Genomic DNA, 14,187 nt, shown 5'->3' with positions numbered 1-14,187 from the left:
GTTACATTCTCAATCTCATCATTATTCTCCTGAATCTCCTCAACAACCTGCCTCAGTATTTTCTAAAAAAAAAAAAATCTGCGGATATCCATCGTTTCAGACAGTTCACTAACACTAACGTTACTGAACGAGAAATATTCGGACTCGTCGACAGAACTCTGCGTAGTGCGTAGTCTGCGTAAATTTGTCAGACAAGCGGAACTGTCAGTCTGTCACTCAGAACTCTGTGACTGAACTTTACTATACCAGTGCTAGCCATCGAAGTCTGCAACCTACTGCGCCAACTAGTCGGTTAGGTTACTTACTGCTCGATTTGAAGGGGGTGATTTGTTTACGTTAGGGCTCCATTAAATTGAATGATATTTGGTGCTGTATCTCTTTTTTTTGGGGGTGTCAAAAAATTATTTATTTATTTTTTGTGTCAAAAGGTCCGGGGCTGGACGAAAAACATCTGGGGCTTCAGCCCCGGAAGGCCATCCCTAACGACACCACTGCCTTAGGATGTTGCTATTTTCAAGAAATACTTCAAACTTGTCTCTAATGATAGATTCCAGTATTGTACATGTGATGCAAGTTAAACTTACGGGCCTGTAGTTTCCTGGATCAGTACGGTCCCCTTTCTTATATATTGGTATTATATTACCTCGCTTCCAATCCTCAGGAATTTCTCCAGTTTCTAAGGACTGCCTAAAAATACCTTCCAGTGGTTTAAAAATGATCTCACCTAACTCTTTGAGTACTCATACTCTTTGGGTATTTGCCATCAGGACCTGCTGCCTTGTTTATCTTTAGTTTAAGTAATTATGCAGTACTTCGTAATCCACTATTTCAATATTTGATAAGACTTTCTAAGTACTGAATATGCGTTCCAATCTATTAGTAACCTCTTCTCTAGTAAAACACTCAACAAAATAACTATTTAAGGCATCAGCAACATCTTTATTCTTAGAAAGCAAAGCTCCTTCTTCATTTGTGATGCACCAGATATCCTATTTTACTTTCCTTTTCCTACTACAGTATTGAGAGAAAAGTTTAGGATTACTTTTTGCATCTTGGGCAATTTGCCTTTCAAAGAGCCTCTTGGCCTCCTGTAGTTCTTTTTTAACCTTAGCACGGATATTACAATATTCAGCCTTATTACTCTCAGTTCTGCCTTTTTTTAAAACTCTCCCATATGGCTTTGTTCATCCACTGGAGGAACACTTCTTCATCTTTCTTTTCCTTACTTTTGGAATAAATTTACTTTTCACCTCAAGAATAACACTTTTGAACCTACCCCACTTTTCATTCACAGACTTGCAGTTAAGAAGTTTCACCCAGTCAATATTACTTAAGTTTTTATTGCATCTTGTTGAAATTGGCTCCCCAAAAATAAAAAATTCTGGCCATGGAGGAGGCCTTGTTTATAATGCCATAATGCATGAAATCTAACTGCAAAATGATTGCTAGTCCCAAATGGCTCAATTACCTCTATGCTTCTGTCCGGATCATTACATAGCACCAGATCCAAAATTGATTTCCCTCTTGTAGGCTGATTGACATACTGTCTTCCTCACTTTTTCCTTGTCCTGTCATCATTTCCTAATTAATAGCAGGGTAATTGAAGTCACAAATAATAATAGTTTCACAATCCTGACAAGCTTGTTTTATTTTTCCAAAGAGTGTTGAGTGCACACTACTGTCTGAAGCTGTCAGCCGGTAACACACTCCTATCGTAAGGCCCTTTTCATGTTCCCCTATGAGCTTTATCCAAATATCCTCACTAGGCACAAGCTGTTCAATTTCTGGAATTTTCTGCACATTAAAAATGTATTTTACATAGAGAGCTACACCCCCACCTCTCTTACTGGATTTATCCTTCCTAATGAGTTTGTACCCTTCTATTTTATATTCATCCTCATCCTCATCTGCAAGCCATGTCTCTGTAATCCAAACTATGTCACAACCCCCCCCCCCCCCATTTATAGTGCCACAAGTTCCAAAAATTAATTTTTAATACTTCTAGCATTTAAGCAAAGACATTTCAGATTGTTACTTCTACACATCCTCCACATATTACTTCTACACATCCTTCTCACTGAAATGCTGTTCAGTGCCACCTGACTTCAAGGATGTGCACATACTGTTTCAAGGACAGGGGAACTCTGTTCCAGAGGACTGTTTGCAGGTTTTACCAAACAATTACTGTTCCTCGGCTTAATTAGCTAATCAGCTATATGCATCAATGCAAATCCCTCATAGGGATTGAGGATCAGAAATCAAGCCTTGGGGTGGGCAGAGCAAACCAAGTAGCTTGGTAGAGGCCATCTGCCTTACCGCTCAGCTCCCAGCAAATGGACGCTAGATCCAGAGGGAGGAGAAATCTGGGCACAGCACAGAAGTGCTCAGAGAAGAACATCTAACCTGTGAAGCCTTCAGGATCGATGATGATCCACTCCACCTTGTAGGTCTTGTTTGCCTCTGTCTCTTCTTTCAGATTCATGCTGATCTCTTTGGCATTGTAGGTCAGGGAGCTTTTGAGAAAGAAGAGAAGGGAAAATAACCATCTCATAATGTTGCTTCAATGTTATGACAGTGTAATTGATGAATAGCCTTGACAGTCAAGAGAATTGTGTTTGGAGAGAGGCTAAAGGTGATCTTTGGTGAAAAAATAGTGAAAACTGGATTTTATTTTTCACCTTAAACTGATGCTAAAACTGCTTTATTTGTTCAAATAAAAATGAAAAAAACTTTTTCTTGTTGTAATGTCTATTGATTTAACTGACTTTATCTAGCCCTGCTCTGCTAGCCATCTTTCTTGTGATTCCATCTAGAAAAGAACATCTCCTTATAGACTAAATGAAATGCACACTTCACCTGAATTTGAGGGTACAGTTCTGCCAGTCAAAGGGGAAGTAGTTGACGTTGATGGCACAGGAACTCCGGAATATGGCTGGGGGCAGCCAGTAGACATACCCACTAGGGGACACCAGCACATTGCTGTAATAGGCCACCTGAAACTGGGCATCATTGCTATGGAGGAGGAGAAGGAGGAGGAAAGCTCATGTACCTAAGGAGCAGCTGCAACAAATATCCCTTGTTGGCACATTTGATAGAGCCAAACCTGTGCCGAACCTGTGCTGGAGCTTATGCAGTTTTTCAAATTTAATCCAAATTGGCAAGACCTGATTCAGAAACAGGCTAGTTTGATTTTTGGCATTGGTATTGTAATGCTGATGAAAGTATTTGGTAAACCCTGGGTTACAAGATGCCAAAAGATTGCCACACAAAAAAATTTGAGCCATGCTTGCCAGCTCACATTGGGGACAAATAAGACTGATAGATGGCTCCTCACCATATTCATGACCCTTCGATTTCCACCTTACCTACAGTGCAGCAGACCTAACCGTATGTGCATCAGATTAAGCAGGAATAACTGAACTAGCCAACACGCGGAACCTGCCCTTGCATCTCTTACTTGTTTTCCAGAACAATCTCTGGCAGCCACACCATTTGTGATGGAAGATGCAAGATATCAATGCCATCAAATTCAGTGCTGTTCCAAGAAAGCCTGGAGTCATACCAGCCCTGTGCGTGCGTGTGTGTGTGTGTGTGAGAGAGAGAGAGAGAGAGAGAGAGATAGAGAGAAGGGGGGGGGGGCGGGAGAGAGTCACTCCTTGGCTATAACTGAGATAACTGACACTTTGATATAGAAAAGATTATGTACTGGGGGTACAGAACACTGGTGGTTATAGTCTCTTACTTTATGTGCTACTTAAATCTCCAAAACTATTTTGAGTATGAACACAAAAATTTAAAAACTTTTCTCTTGGAAAGGGGATATAGCAGCATTTACTCTTACATGTTCCATCCATACATTGCTGAGCAGTGTTTCATCCACTTCTTTCTGTAGGGGAGAAAAGAACATAAAAAGAATCACTGAAAGTGATTAAGCATGGTTGCAACCTGGTGGTTGGTGGAAGGATGCTTATGTTGAAAAGGATGTCATACATATGGTAAAATTCTTTGAGGTAGTTTTGAATCTACTGGTCCTGGGGTTCTGGTTAAGGTCAATGGAATATACACAATATAAAATAAAGATAAAGAAAAATGATTTCAATTTTTTTTGCCATTCTATATTCATATTTATGTAACACTGTTTGAAACTCTATTCTTTTTGACTAGTAGGACATTATATATAGGAATCATAAAAAAATCCTGAAGTTCATGTTCTCTTGATAGAGAACCTCCCGGAACTCTTACACATCTCCAAAGTAAAGTAACTGGGGTGAATGTGTCCCAACAGGAGGCAATACGGTTCTTAACTGGAAAATCAAGAGATAAAAGCCATTTATTGCACACAGCCATTGTACCCGGCACACCAAAATGGATGAATCCTCAAAATATACTAACAAATTGCTATAGACTGTGCTTACTACTGATTGCAGAGCATAACCATTGAACAATCTTATTATGAAGATTTTATGTGCCTATATGATTCTTTGTGTGCCAAGTAAAGTATTCACATTCTTTAAATTGATTTTAAATATTTGGTGTATTTTTAAGAAGGAACATTTGATTTTTGTATAACCCTCATCATTCTTGATGTTTGTGTCTTAAATGTTATACTGTGCACACATAGGCCAATACTTCCTTAAGGAACATATATCTTTTTTACAGGCAGAGACCATATCACTCTCTCAACATCCACATGATAATAGTCTCACCTCTGCAAGCTTGTTTTATACACAGAGCATTGTATTCACACTGCTGTCTGAAGCTGGCGGTCGGTATCACACTCCTATGTTAAGCCCTTTCTCATGTTCCCCTATGAGCTTAATCCAAACATCGTCACTAGGCATGAGCTGGTCAATTTCTGGAATTTCTTGCACATTAAGATTATCTTTTACATACAGAGCCACACCCCCACCTCTCTTACTGGATCTATCCTTCCTAATAAGTTTATACCCTTCTATAATAGATTCATCCCCATCCTCTTCCCCCAGCCATGTCTCTGTAATCCCTACTATGTCATAGCCCATACAATTAATATCAGCCTCAATTTCCAAAAAATGGTTTTTTATACTTCTAGCATTTAAACAAAGACATTTCAGACTATTACTTCTACACATCCTCTCCTGTTCTCTCACTCCCCACCGTCCCAATCCACCCTTACTAAAATTTTGCTTTAAAAAAACTTTATTAAGGTTTTCACTATTATAGGTAGCCTTGACAGCTTCCATCTGGGCAGTCTGCGCCTCCCTACCCATTTCACTCTCTATCCTCCCTGCCCCCCAAGTTTCTAGTTTAAATAATCCTGTGCTACCCTGAGCATACGCTGGCCCTGTGCAAAGGTACCCCTCCGATTCAGGTGCAGCCCATCATGTTTGTACAGCTCACTCCTGTCCCAAAAGGAATCCTTGTGCCCCATAAACCTGTACCCCTCTTTCCTACAAAAGGATTGTAGCCATGTGTTAAACCTCCAGATACAGTTCTGCTTCCCTCTGCTTGCACGTGGTACAGGTAGAATTCCAGAGAAGACTACCGTGGAGGTTTTGCTCTTAATATTCTCTGCTAATTCCACAAATTTGTCCTGCAGGACCTCAAACCTGCCCTTATCTATGTCATTGGTCCCTACGTGGATCATGACAGCTGAATCCCTTTCTTTTCTGGCCAGGAGCTTGTCCACGTGCTCAAGGAGATCTCCTACCTGGGCACCAGGCAGGCAACACACTGTACGAGACTCATTTGTTACGCAAACAGACTATGCTGTCTACCCCTCCCTCATCAGTCCCCCCACTCTCAGGGTCAAGGGCCAGGTCCAATTCCTACAAGGGCTGGAATCGGTTGGACACCACAACCTCTGGAGATGCCGCCCCTATGTGGTGTGCAAGCCCTTTCCTGTGCTTACGCCCTACTGTCACCCAACTGTCTCTCCCTGCCTGCTCTGAAGACTTCCCCCTCCCAGTCTAGGCGTGCACACCAGTAAGGCAGGGGTATCCTATTTGTGCCAGAAGAAATGAGTAATTCCACTAATGCTACGGTCCTGCTACTGTCACCAAAACAGGATCCATATTTTACCAGGATGCATATTTTACCAGTGAAATCAGAATGGAGAGAGTGAGGGTAGAAACAGTGTTATTTTACCAGTGAAATCAGATTGGAGAGAGTGAGGGCCAAAGTGACCATCACGGTGTCCTCTTTTTTTTCAACTGGCCGAAGATCCTTGCTGTAGGCACGCTCCTTAAACAAGTGATTAATGAGCCGTTCTTCCTGGTTTCTCCCCCAGCATCCTGCAAACGGGACAGAGGTACAGAGGTCCACACTACTGTTCATATTGGGCCTGATTTATTAAGAACTTTAGCATGTGCAAAACCTTTTACACGTGCAAAACTAATAACACAACCAATGATGGGTACAGAAGAAAAACCATGACAAATCTTTGGTTTTGTGTGTACTAAAAAGTTTTGCATGTCCTAATGGTCTTAGTAAGTAAGGTCCTGTGAGTGAAAGCCCCTGATAGCACAGGTATGATAAGAGGAGCCTCTAGCAGGTGAAGATTTGACAAAACCCCCATAGCCTTTATAATGACATAACAATTTCAAATTAATATCATGTTTGAGACACAACACAATGCCTTTACTCATTGGTTAGCAGAATGTACAGTAGCACTATATCTTGCAGGTAAGGTTGTTTTAATGAATCATACTTAGGCACTATGATCACGCTCTTAAGCGTAATTGCTATGTATACCATTATTTTTTAACTTGCTGCCCATTTACTGTAATTCTGGCTGTTCTGTACCTGTGCTATTATTTTGCTAATGTCTGCAATATTTCAACTCATGTCATACAGGCCCAGGAAGTAGTCACACTGGATGAAACAGCTCAGCATGCATTTCATTACATTACTACCGAAGGCCAATGGAAAAACTACAAAACACAGGTCCGATAAGGTACAATACACATTTGTAACAGTTATTCATAGCCATGAACACATTAAGTTCAGTTCACTCAGTAAACATTACTCTCTGACCTAACCTATGGTAGGTCAAACTAGAAGAAATGACAAGCTACAACATCAAGATAATGATACAAAGTACAATATAAGTGCTGGATGGAGGTACATGTAACATGAAAGTGGCACAGAAGGTACATGTGTAACATGAGCATGCATGTACAGTGAGCTCCATAATGTTTGGGATATGTTTGGGATAAAGCTGTATATGTATATGTATATGTATATATATATATATATATATATATATATATATATATATAGTTATATTGAATTTTTATTTGACGAATAGGTTTCATCTGGCTGGGAATGACATAAGAAGGTGAGAAAAGACGGTAAGACATTGTGTTAGAGATATTAATGAAACCTATTTCTATGTTTTTTTTTTTTTTTTTTACATTTTTACAAAAAATTCCATGTCCAAAATTATTCATACCCCTTGAAATTGTTGCAAATGTTTGAGGAAATGCAAGCTTCTATACCATTCCAAATGGTCCTAGTAATTTCTACCATGTTCTAGAGCATTCTAATCAACTATAAATTGAGAACAGCTGATGCAATTGTTGTTCTCTAGTCAGTTTATAGTCAATTGCAAGTCATGGCTAAAACCAAAGAGCTTGGTGAGGACCTCCGGTTGTAGCTGCTCACAAGAAGGGGAAATGCTACAAAGCCATATCCAAGCGTTTTCAAGTGCCAATGGACACAGTGCAAAGCATCATCAAAAAGTACAAGGAGTTCCACACTGTAAAAAATCTCAAAGGGCGTGGTAGGAAGCCAAAAGTGACCCCTGCACTGGCCAATAAGAATCAAGGATCACCACCAAGGCCATCCTGAAGAATCTGAGCAATTCTGGTACCAACATCTCAAGGCAGACACTCTAGCAGACACTGCACAAGGCTGGCCTCCATGGACGCCGACTAAGGAGGACTCCACTTCTCCAAGACAGGCACACAAAAGCTTGCCTTCGCAAAAGCTCACCTGGACAAAGAAGAATCTTTTGGTCATCAATTCTGTGGTCGGATGAGAAAATTGAGTTGTTTGGACACAGGGACGTGGCTTTCGTTTGGTGAAAGAAAGGAGAAGCATTCAACCCCAAGAACACCATCCCCACGGTCAAGCATGGTGTTGGGAATGTAATGCTTTGGGGTGTTTTTCAGCCAATGGGCCAGGAAACGGCAAAGTAAATGGCATCATGAGAAAAGAGGATTACATTAAACTCTAGCCCCTAGTGGTCGGCAGGCCAGCGTGCCGAGTTTACAAAATGGTTAAAAATGGAAACACTTTGTTTTAGTTTCGTTAGTAGACGATATATGACAACTATGCCGAATACGGAGTTTCGCAGCGCCACCATTGTCGCTCTGGTAGTTAATTTAACACGCACCCCCTCCCTGCTGTCTCATCTGCAACTACATCCCCCACCCATGACATAAGGGACAATATTGTCTATTTGGGAATTCATAAAAATATTCTTTCACCACTCAAAAATCGTATTTCGTCATAGCAACAAGATAAACCCGACAATAGCCAATAAAGATATGGCAATACAGCAGTGAAAACGCTGCTCACTGAATAACAAAATAAACGAGACAAAGTTGAAAAGAATGATACCATGTCATTCTACAGTCAATATCTGGGACTAAATATTGAATAAATACACAACCTTACCATTGGTTTTACGTGTAGAGATGTCCCTTTTGAGACTGAGTGGTCATATATTGTCTTGGACAATCCTTTTGTGAAATATACGTGCATTTGTGATGCCTGGGTAGGCTACCTTCCAAAACAGCTGTGCGCCCTTTTTAGTACAGTCTGGCTTGATTGACAATTCATTTATTCAGTAGTTGAGAGTATAAGCATTCTAACGATGTATAACGTCTAATTTGGCTTTTGGAATAGCGTTTTATAGGTCAGCGTAACCGAAAGTTTTCTTATCATCGCATTCACTTACGTATTCACTCTGTGGTAGCAGTAAAAGACGCTGCACCTAACGAAACATTGTCAACGATTTTTTGTAATTTCTTGGAAAATACTATTATTATTGAGGACCTTTGGGCATAGCTAAGCCATATGTTTTCTGATAGACCTATCTGACATTTTTCTGGAGCAAAACAGAAGCGGATTGAACTGTATCATTCATTTACTGTCTCTGTCTCCATCTACTGAACACAGATCAAATTTCATCATTGCTATGTAAGTATTACTGCTCAAAATATTTCGGTTATCCATGATATTTTTGAAAATGAGTGTCTTTAAATAGGTTAGTGATATTATATAATGTGGATATTTCACACTAATGTAAGCGTTAGTTAGTAGTGTAATAGTTTTTGTGATGCATGCAACAGTGATGACGAGAGTGCTGGAACATTGCCAAAATGTGGTGGACAGTTGAAAATGGTTTTCATGTCGTCCCATCCCCATACAAGAAAACATATGAGAGTACAGAGTTTAGAAATACATTCAAGAGTTAATTATTACACATTTAGGTACTGTAAAGCATTGTGTGACAATATTTTTACATTATTTTTTAATCTGATATCAATGTTTCATCTTAAACCTTCATAACGGGCTCATTTATATGCTTTACAATGGACAAAAAGCATTATATTCCTTTCTGGAGAGATTTTGGACATGTTTCTGGACCCCTAGCTATTTTAGACCACTGTACTGACAGAAAGCTTGTAATTACCACTTGAAAATGATGCAACAGTGAGTTTCTTGAGTAAAAACAGTTGATTTGTTGTGAAATACGTGAATTTGTTGTGATTTACAGCAATGCATAATTTAGACATTTTGGGTGGATTTGGAGATATTGGGTACACTGCTTCGTTTTTGCTTCATAGACCTTTAGTAGTTCTACATATCCACCCTTGGATTTTATGAACTTGTGGTCAAGAGGTTTTTGATCCAGGACATGTATACTTTAACCTGCTGTATATATGTAATCTCCCAGTATTTCATTGCGAACTAAAAAAGAGCAAATTCATTTTAGATTTTTTGCTTAAACAATTGCATTTGTGGCACTTAATTTCTTCCGAAATGATTAATATAAAGTAATCTAAGCTAGTATTGTAAATGGTACAAATGTCTCACTTCATTTAAGCCATTTTCAAGTATCTGTGGTGTTCACATCTGGAGTTATAAAGCTTTAAATAGGGTACCCCCTAAATGGGCAAGGATTAGCCAGATTTGGCATGTGCACTTAAGGGGTTAAGATTCTGGAGGAAAACATCAGGCAGTCTGAAAAATACAGCCAAAGTGGTCAAGAAATTGTTAACAGAAAACAGTATCAATGTTTTGGAGTGGCCCAGCCAGAGTCCAGATCTGAATCCCATCGAGAATCTGTGGAGGGAACTAAAGACCAGAGTGATGGCAAGGAAGCCTTCCAACCTCAAGGACCTGGAGATCTTCGCAAAAGAGGAGTGGTCCAAATTCCCAGTGGAGACGTGAAAAAGCTTGTTGTCAATTATAAGAACCATTTGACAGCTGTGATGGCAAATAAAGGCTTTGCCATTGATTACTGAGAAAGGATATGAATAATTTTGGACATGGAATGTTTTGTCAAAATGTAAAATAAACATAAAAATAGGCAATATTTTTCATGAATATCTCACAATAACACAATGTCTTACCGTCTTTTGTCACCTTCTTATGTCATTTCCAGCCAGAAGAAACCGATTCGTCAATTAAAAATTCACTATAACTCATTTGGCATGGGTTTGGCATGGGTATGAATAATTTTGGGCTTAACTATATATATATATATATATATATATATATATATGACAACACTTATTATACATAGCCCCCCATATTTGGGTGCCATAATGCTTGGGGAAAATGGCTTGACAGGTGTTTCTAATTAGTCAATTGTGTGTTCAATTACTTTTTTACTACAAGGGTCTGGTCTTAATTCTAGGCTTTAGATTGCCTTTTTAGTCTATCATTGGTGTTTGTCAGTATACAGTAAGGACCAGAGTGGTGCCAATGAAATTGTGAAGCTGGAAAATAGGGAAAAAAAGAGCTAGACATAGGTCTAGGCCAAACGTAAGGCTTACCAAAATCAATAGTTTGGAACATCATTAAGAAGAAAGAGAGCACTGGTGAGCTCAGTAATCACAAAGGCCAAAGAATACCACTACAGTTGATGACCAAAGAATTCTCAGAATTTACTGAGCAGTTTCTTTCTTTTCCATCCATTAATCAGGTTAATACTCATCTTATCTGTCCTTATGACTTTGTTTCAGAACTGTACAGTTTTTTTATTATACTTTTTAGCAAACTCTATCCAGGCTGTTCTGTCCTTGAGACTTACCAGTGGTTTGCATCTTAAGGTAAACTTTCTGAGGCTATGCTGGTGCAGTCTTCTCTTAAATAGTAGTCTTTGATACATCAATGCCTTACATTCTGGAGAGTGAGAGATCTGTTTGACAGTTGAAAACGGGCTTTTCTTCACAATTCAAAGTATTCTTTGGTCTGGTCATCCAATACAGTGGTCTTCCATAGTTTACCAGGTTGTTTGCTATGACTGAGATCATCATTCTTGCTTCTTAACAATGTGCAGTAAAACTGTTGATTTTAACACACCCAATGTTTTCACTATGTCTCTGATTGTATTCAGATTTTTCAGCCTTGTGATGGCCTGCTTTACTGCCATTGATATGTTGTTGGTCCTCATATTGAGTGACTACAGCAACAGACTTCAAATGAAAATGCCAAACCTTAAATCAACTCTAGACCTTTTGTTAGCTTTCTTGTGAACTAATGATGCAACAAAAGAGGTGACCAGGAAACAGCTGAGCAGCCAATTGTCCCATTACTTTTGGTTCCCTAAAATAGAGGGTCTATCTATTAAAAGGGCTGTAATTCCTACATGGTTCACCCCATATCAATATACCCTCAAGTAAAAGCTGACAGTCTGAATTTTAACCTCATATGCATTGTTTCATTTCAAATCCAATGTGCTGAAGTACAAAGCCAAGACAACAAATATTGTGTCACTATCTAAATACTTATGGGTTGTGATTAGCTGTGTTGTGGGCAGTGCACATAATAACTGACTCAATTTACTATCAAACAACAGTGAATATTTATTTAAATGTAAAAATTACCAATTCATTAAAATAAGTTTTCTTACAATTGGTTCGGCTCCCTGTATATTTTATGGAATGACTACAATGAATAGAATGTCAGAGTCAGAAGAAATGTGTGTTAATTGAGCACACAAAACACACTCTTGTCAGTGAATGCTTTACCATAAATCTTAATACACAGTTACTCTTAATCACAAACACGTATGCTTTGGAAAGTCATCTTTTTCTGTGCCTGCAAGATTAACATGTTTTTGGTAATGTTACAGTAAACAGATCATCAGCCGATCAACCAACCCCCATTCATACGGTGTCTTTCACAGAGTGTTTTCACACTAACAAGCAAAAAAAAGGCTATCTCAAAGGTTGGGTGCTGAGACTCAAAATAAGTCACCGTGTGCTTACCTGTAGCAGACAGACCCAATAAAAACAGCAGAGAGAGACCAGTGTTAATGAGCACCATGGTTGTGTCCTGTCTCTCCAGTCCACCCATGCACACACACATTCACTACCCACAAGTGTCTGGGATACAGCGGAACAGGCTTCCAGACATAAAGTCTCCCTGACTGACAGGGGCAGGTGGGGAGAGAGACATGAGAAAATAGACACAGGATCTGTGACCTCCTCATGAGAGAGACAGGAAAAGGGGCAGAGACTACTGAAATGAGGAAATGGAATTTTTTTAAACTTTGTTTTCTTTACTCTTACCCCTATCGTGACCTCCCCCCCCCCCCCCAAGACACACATCATCTGTATCTAAAAACACACTTGCATACCACACCCATGTGAACAAATGCACAAGCTCACTCACACTTTGTGTGTCTTAAAGTGAACATAATGCAAGTGCCTACAAACATAGAACTCGGAAGTTAAAGTGAAAACATGAACTCATTTTTATGTAAAGACAAAAGAAATAAAAAACATTTCAAGGTGTCTGAAATGTTTCTAGTCGAGGCGTAAAAACAGTTTTACTGAGACTGAGTTATACCTTAGCTGTGTTGTTTCTGGAACTTTCCTAATGGGATGCACTGTGTGGTGTGTGGGGTAAGAATGTGTGATGAATGGGGAGGCTGTGCCTACAGGAGCTGCAGACTGACCTACCATAACAGCCTTGCTTGGTTTGTTCATCTATTTTTACACAAAGTAAAATATGGTTTAGGACATCAGAAATCACCTCTCCATAATTGCTCTGGATCTTAAACTGACCTTGAAAACTAACTGTGAAGAGATAGGGCTCCCAGGACATTAGGCTGCAGGCTGGGGCTCACTGACAAGCAGAATATTTTTTGGTTCTAGTTTGATAGGGACATAAAATGGACATTGAGAAAAAGACTACATCCTCAAACCACCAACCATGGGCATTACAGGCTGTGGGGATTAATGGGAATGGTCAGACCCTAAGCTCACTTGCCACTGTCCATTATCTATGTGGGAGTGGCGCTGGTGGCAGAGAGTGAGAGGACTTCGGTTTCGGGGGGTGGGGAGAGGCAGGGTGAGCAGCTGCTCTGGATGAACGGAAGTCACATGGGCCTGTTCTGTGAAAATCATTGTAGGAGCCAAGACCCCAGTCGGCATTGCCTCAGGGAATTGCGACTACTTCTGTTTTTTTGCTTACACTGCAGTCTTTCTGTGAACAACACGAGGCTGTTGCTCTCTGATTAGCTGAGCTGCAGTTTACAGTTTAAAACGAGTTTAAACCTGCCTTGTCTGAGCAGGTGACGTGGTCTCATAAACCTGATGGCTCTGTCATGAGAACGTGTGGTTTAATGTCTAAACCCGGTTGCTGTGTCTTGTTGAACTCAGTTGAACCAGTAGAGGTCACTTTAACTGCTGCACACATGCTTTAACCAGGCTTTAATGGGAGATGTCTACTCACATGATATGATTTAGGCAAGCAGGATATGCTCCTGGATTAACATCACTGTTGTTGTTCCCGGAACAAAATTCTTATGAACCAATCATTGCTCTCTGATGTCAGCAGTGTGTGCCCATCAACCTTCCCCTGTGCCATTTCAAAATTATCCAGAGAAGTAAGCTATTTTGCAACTTTCCTTTTCAGTTCATAACACTAAACAAAATCCTTGATTTAAAACAAAAAAACTGG

General features: G+C 39.7%; 1 protein-coding gene across 3 annotated transcripts in view; it reads right to left on the bottom strand.

Moving 5' to 3' along the window:
* chrnd (cholinergic receptor, nicotinic, delta (muscle)) overlaps window positions 1–12,616 on the bottom strand; it is a 35,993-nt gene extending 23,377 nt beyond the window's left edge. The window contains exons 1-6 of one of the 3 annotated variants that reach the window (XM_064332686.1): window positions 12,489–12,616; window positions 6,127–6,272; window positions 3,842–3,886; window positions 3,458–3,567; window positions 2,857–3,012; window positions 2,404–2,513 (exon numbers count right to left, since the gene is read on the bottom strand). In XM_064332686.1, the coding sequence (XP_064188756.1) occupies window positions 2,404–2,513; window positions 2,857–3,012; window positions 3,458–3,567; window positions 3,842–3,886; window positions 6,127–6,272; window positions 12,489–12,588 (667 nt within the window). In that variant the 5' untranslated portion in view covers window positions 12,589–12,616. Of the gene's footprint in view, window positions 1–2,403; window positions 2,514–2,856; window positions 3,013–3,457; window positions 3,568–3,841; window positions 3,887–6,077; window positions 6,085–6,126; window positions 6,273–7,974; window positions 8,156–12,488 lie in introns of those variants that run through there. The other 2 variants (XM_064332685.1, XM_064332687.1) reach the window with 2 other exon arrangements.
* Window positions 12,617–14,187: the final 1,571 nt, after the last annotated feature.

This window comes from Anguilla rostrata, chromosome 4 (genome assembly GCF_018555375.3).
Source record: "Anguilla rostrata isolate EN2019 chromosome 4, ASM1855537v3, whole genome shotgun sequence".
NCBI classification, from domain to species: domain Eukaryota; kingdom Metazoa; phylum Chordata; class Actinopteri; order Anguilliformes; family Anguillidae; genus Anguilla; species Anguilla rostrata.
This window is presented reverse-complemented; position numbering and strand designations above follow the sequence as displayed.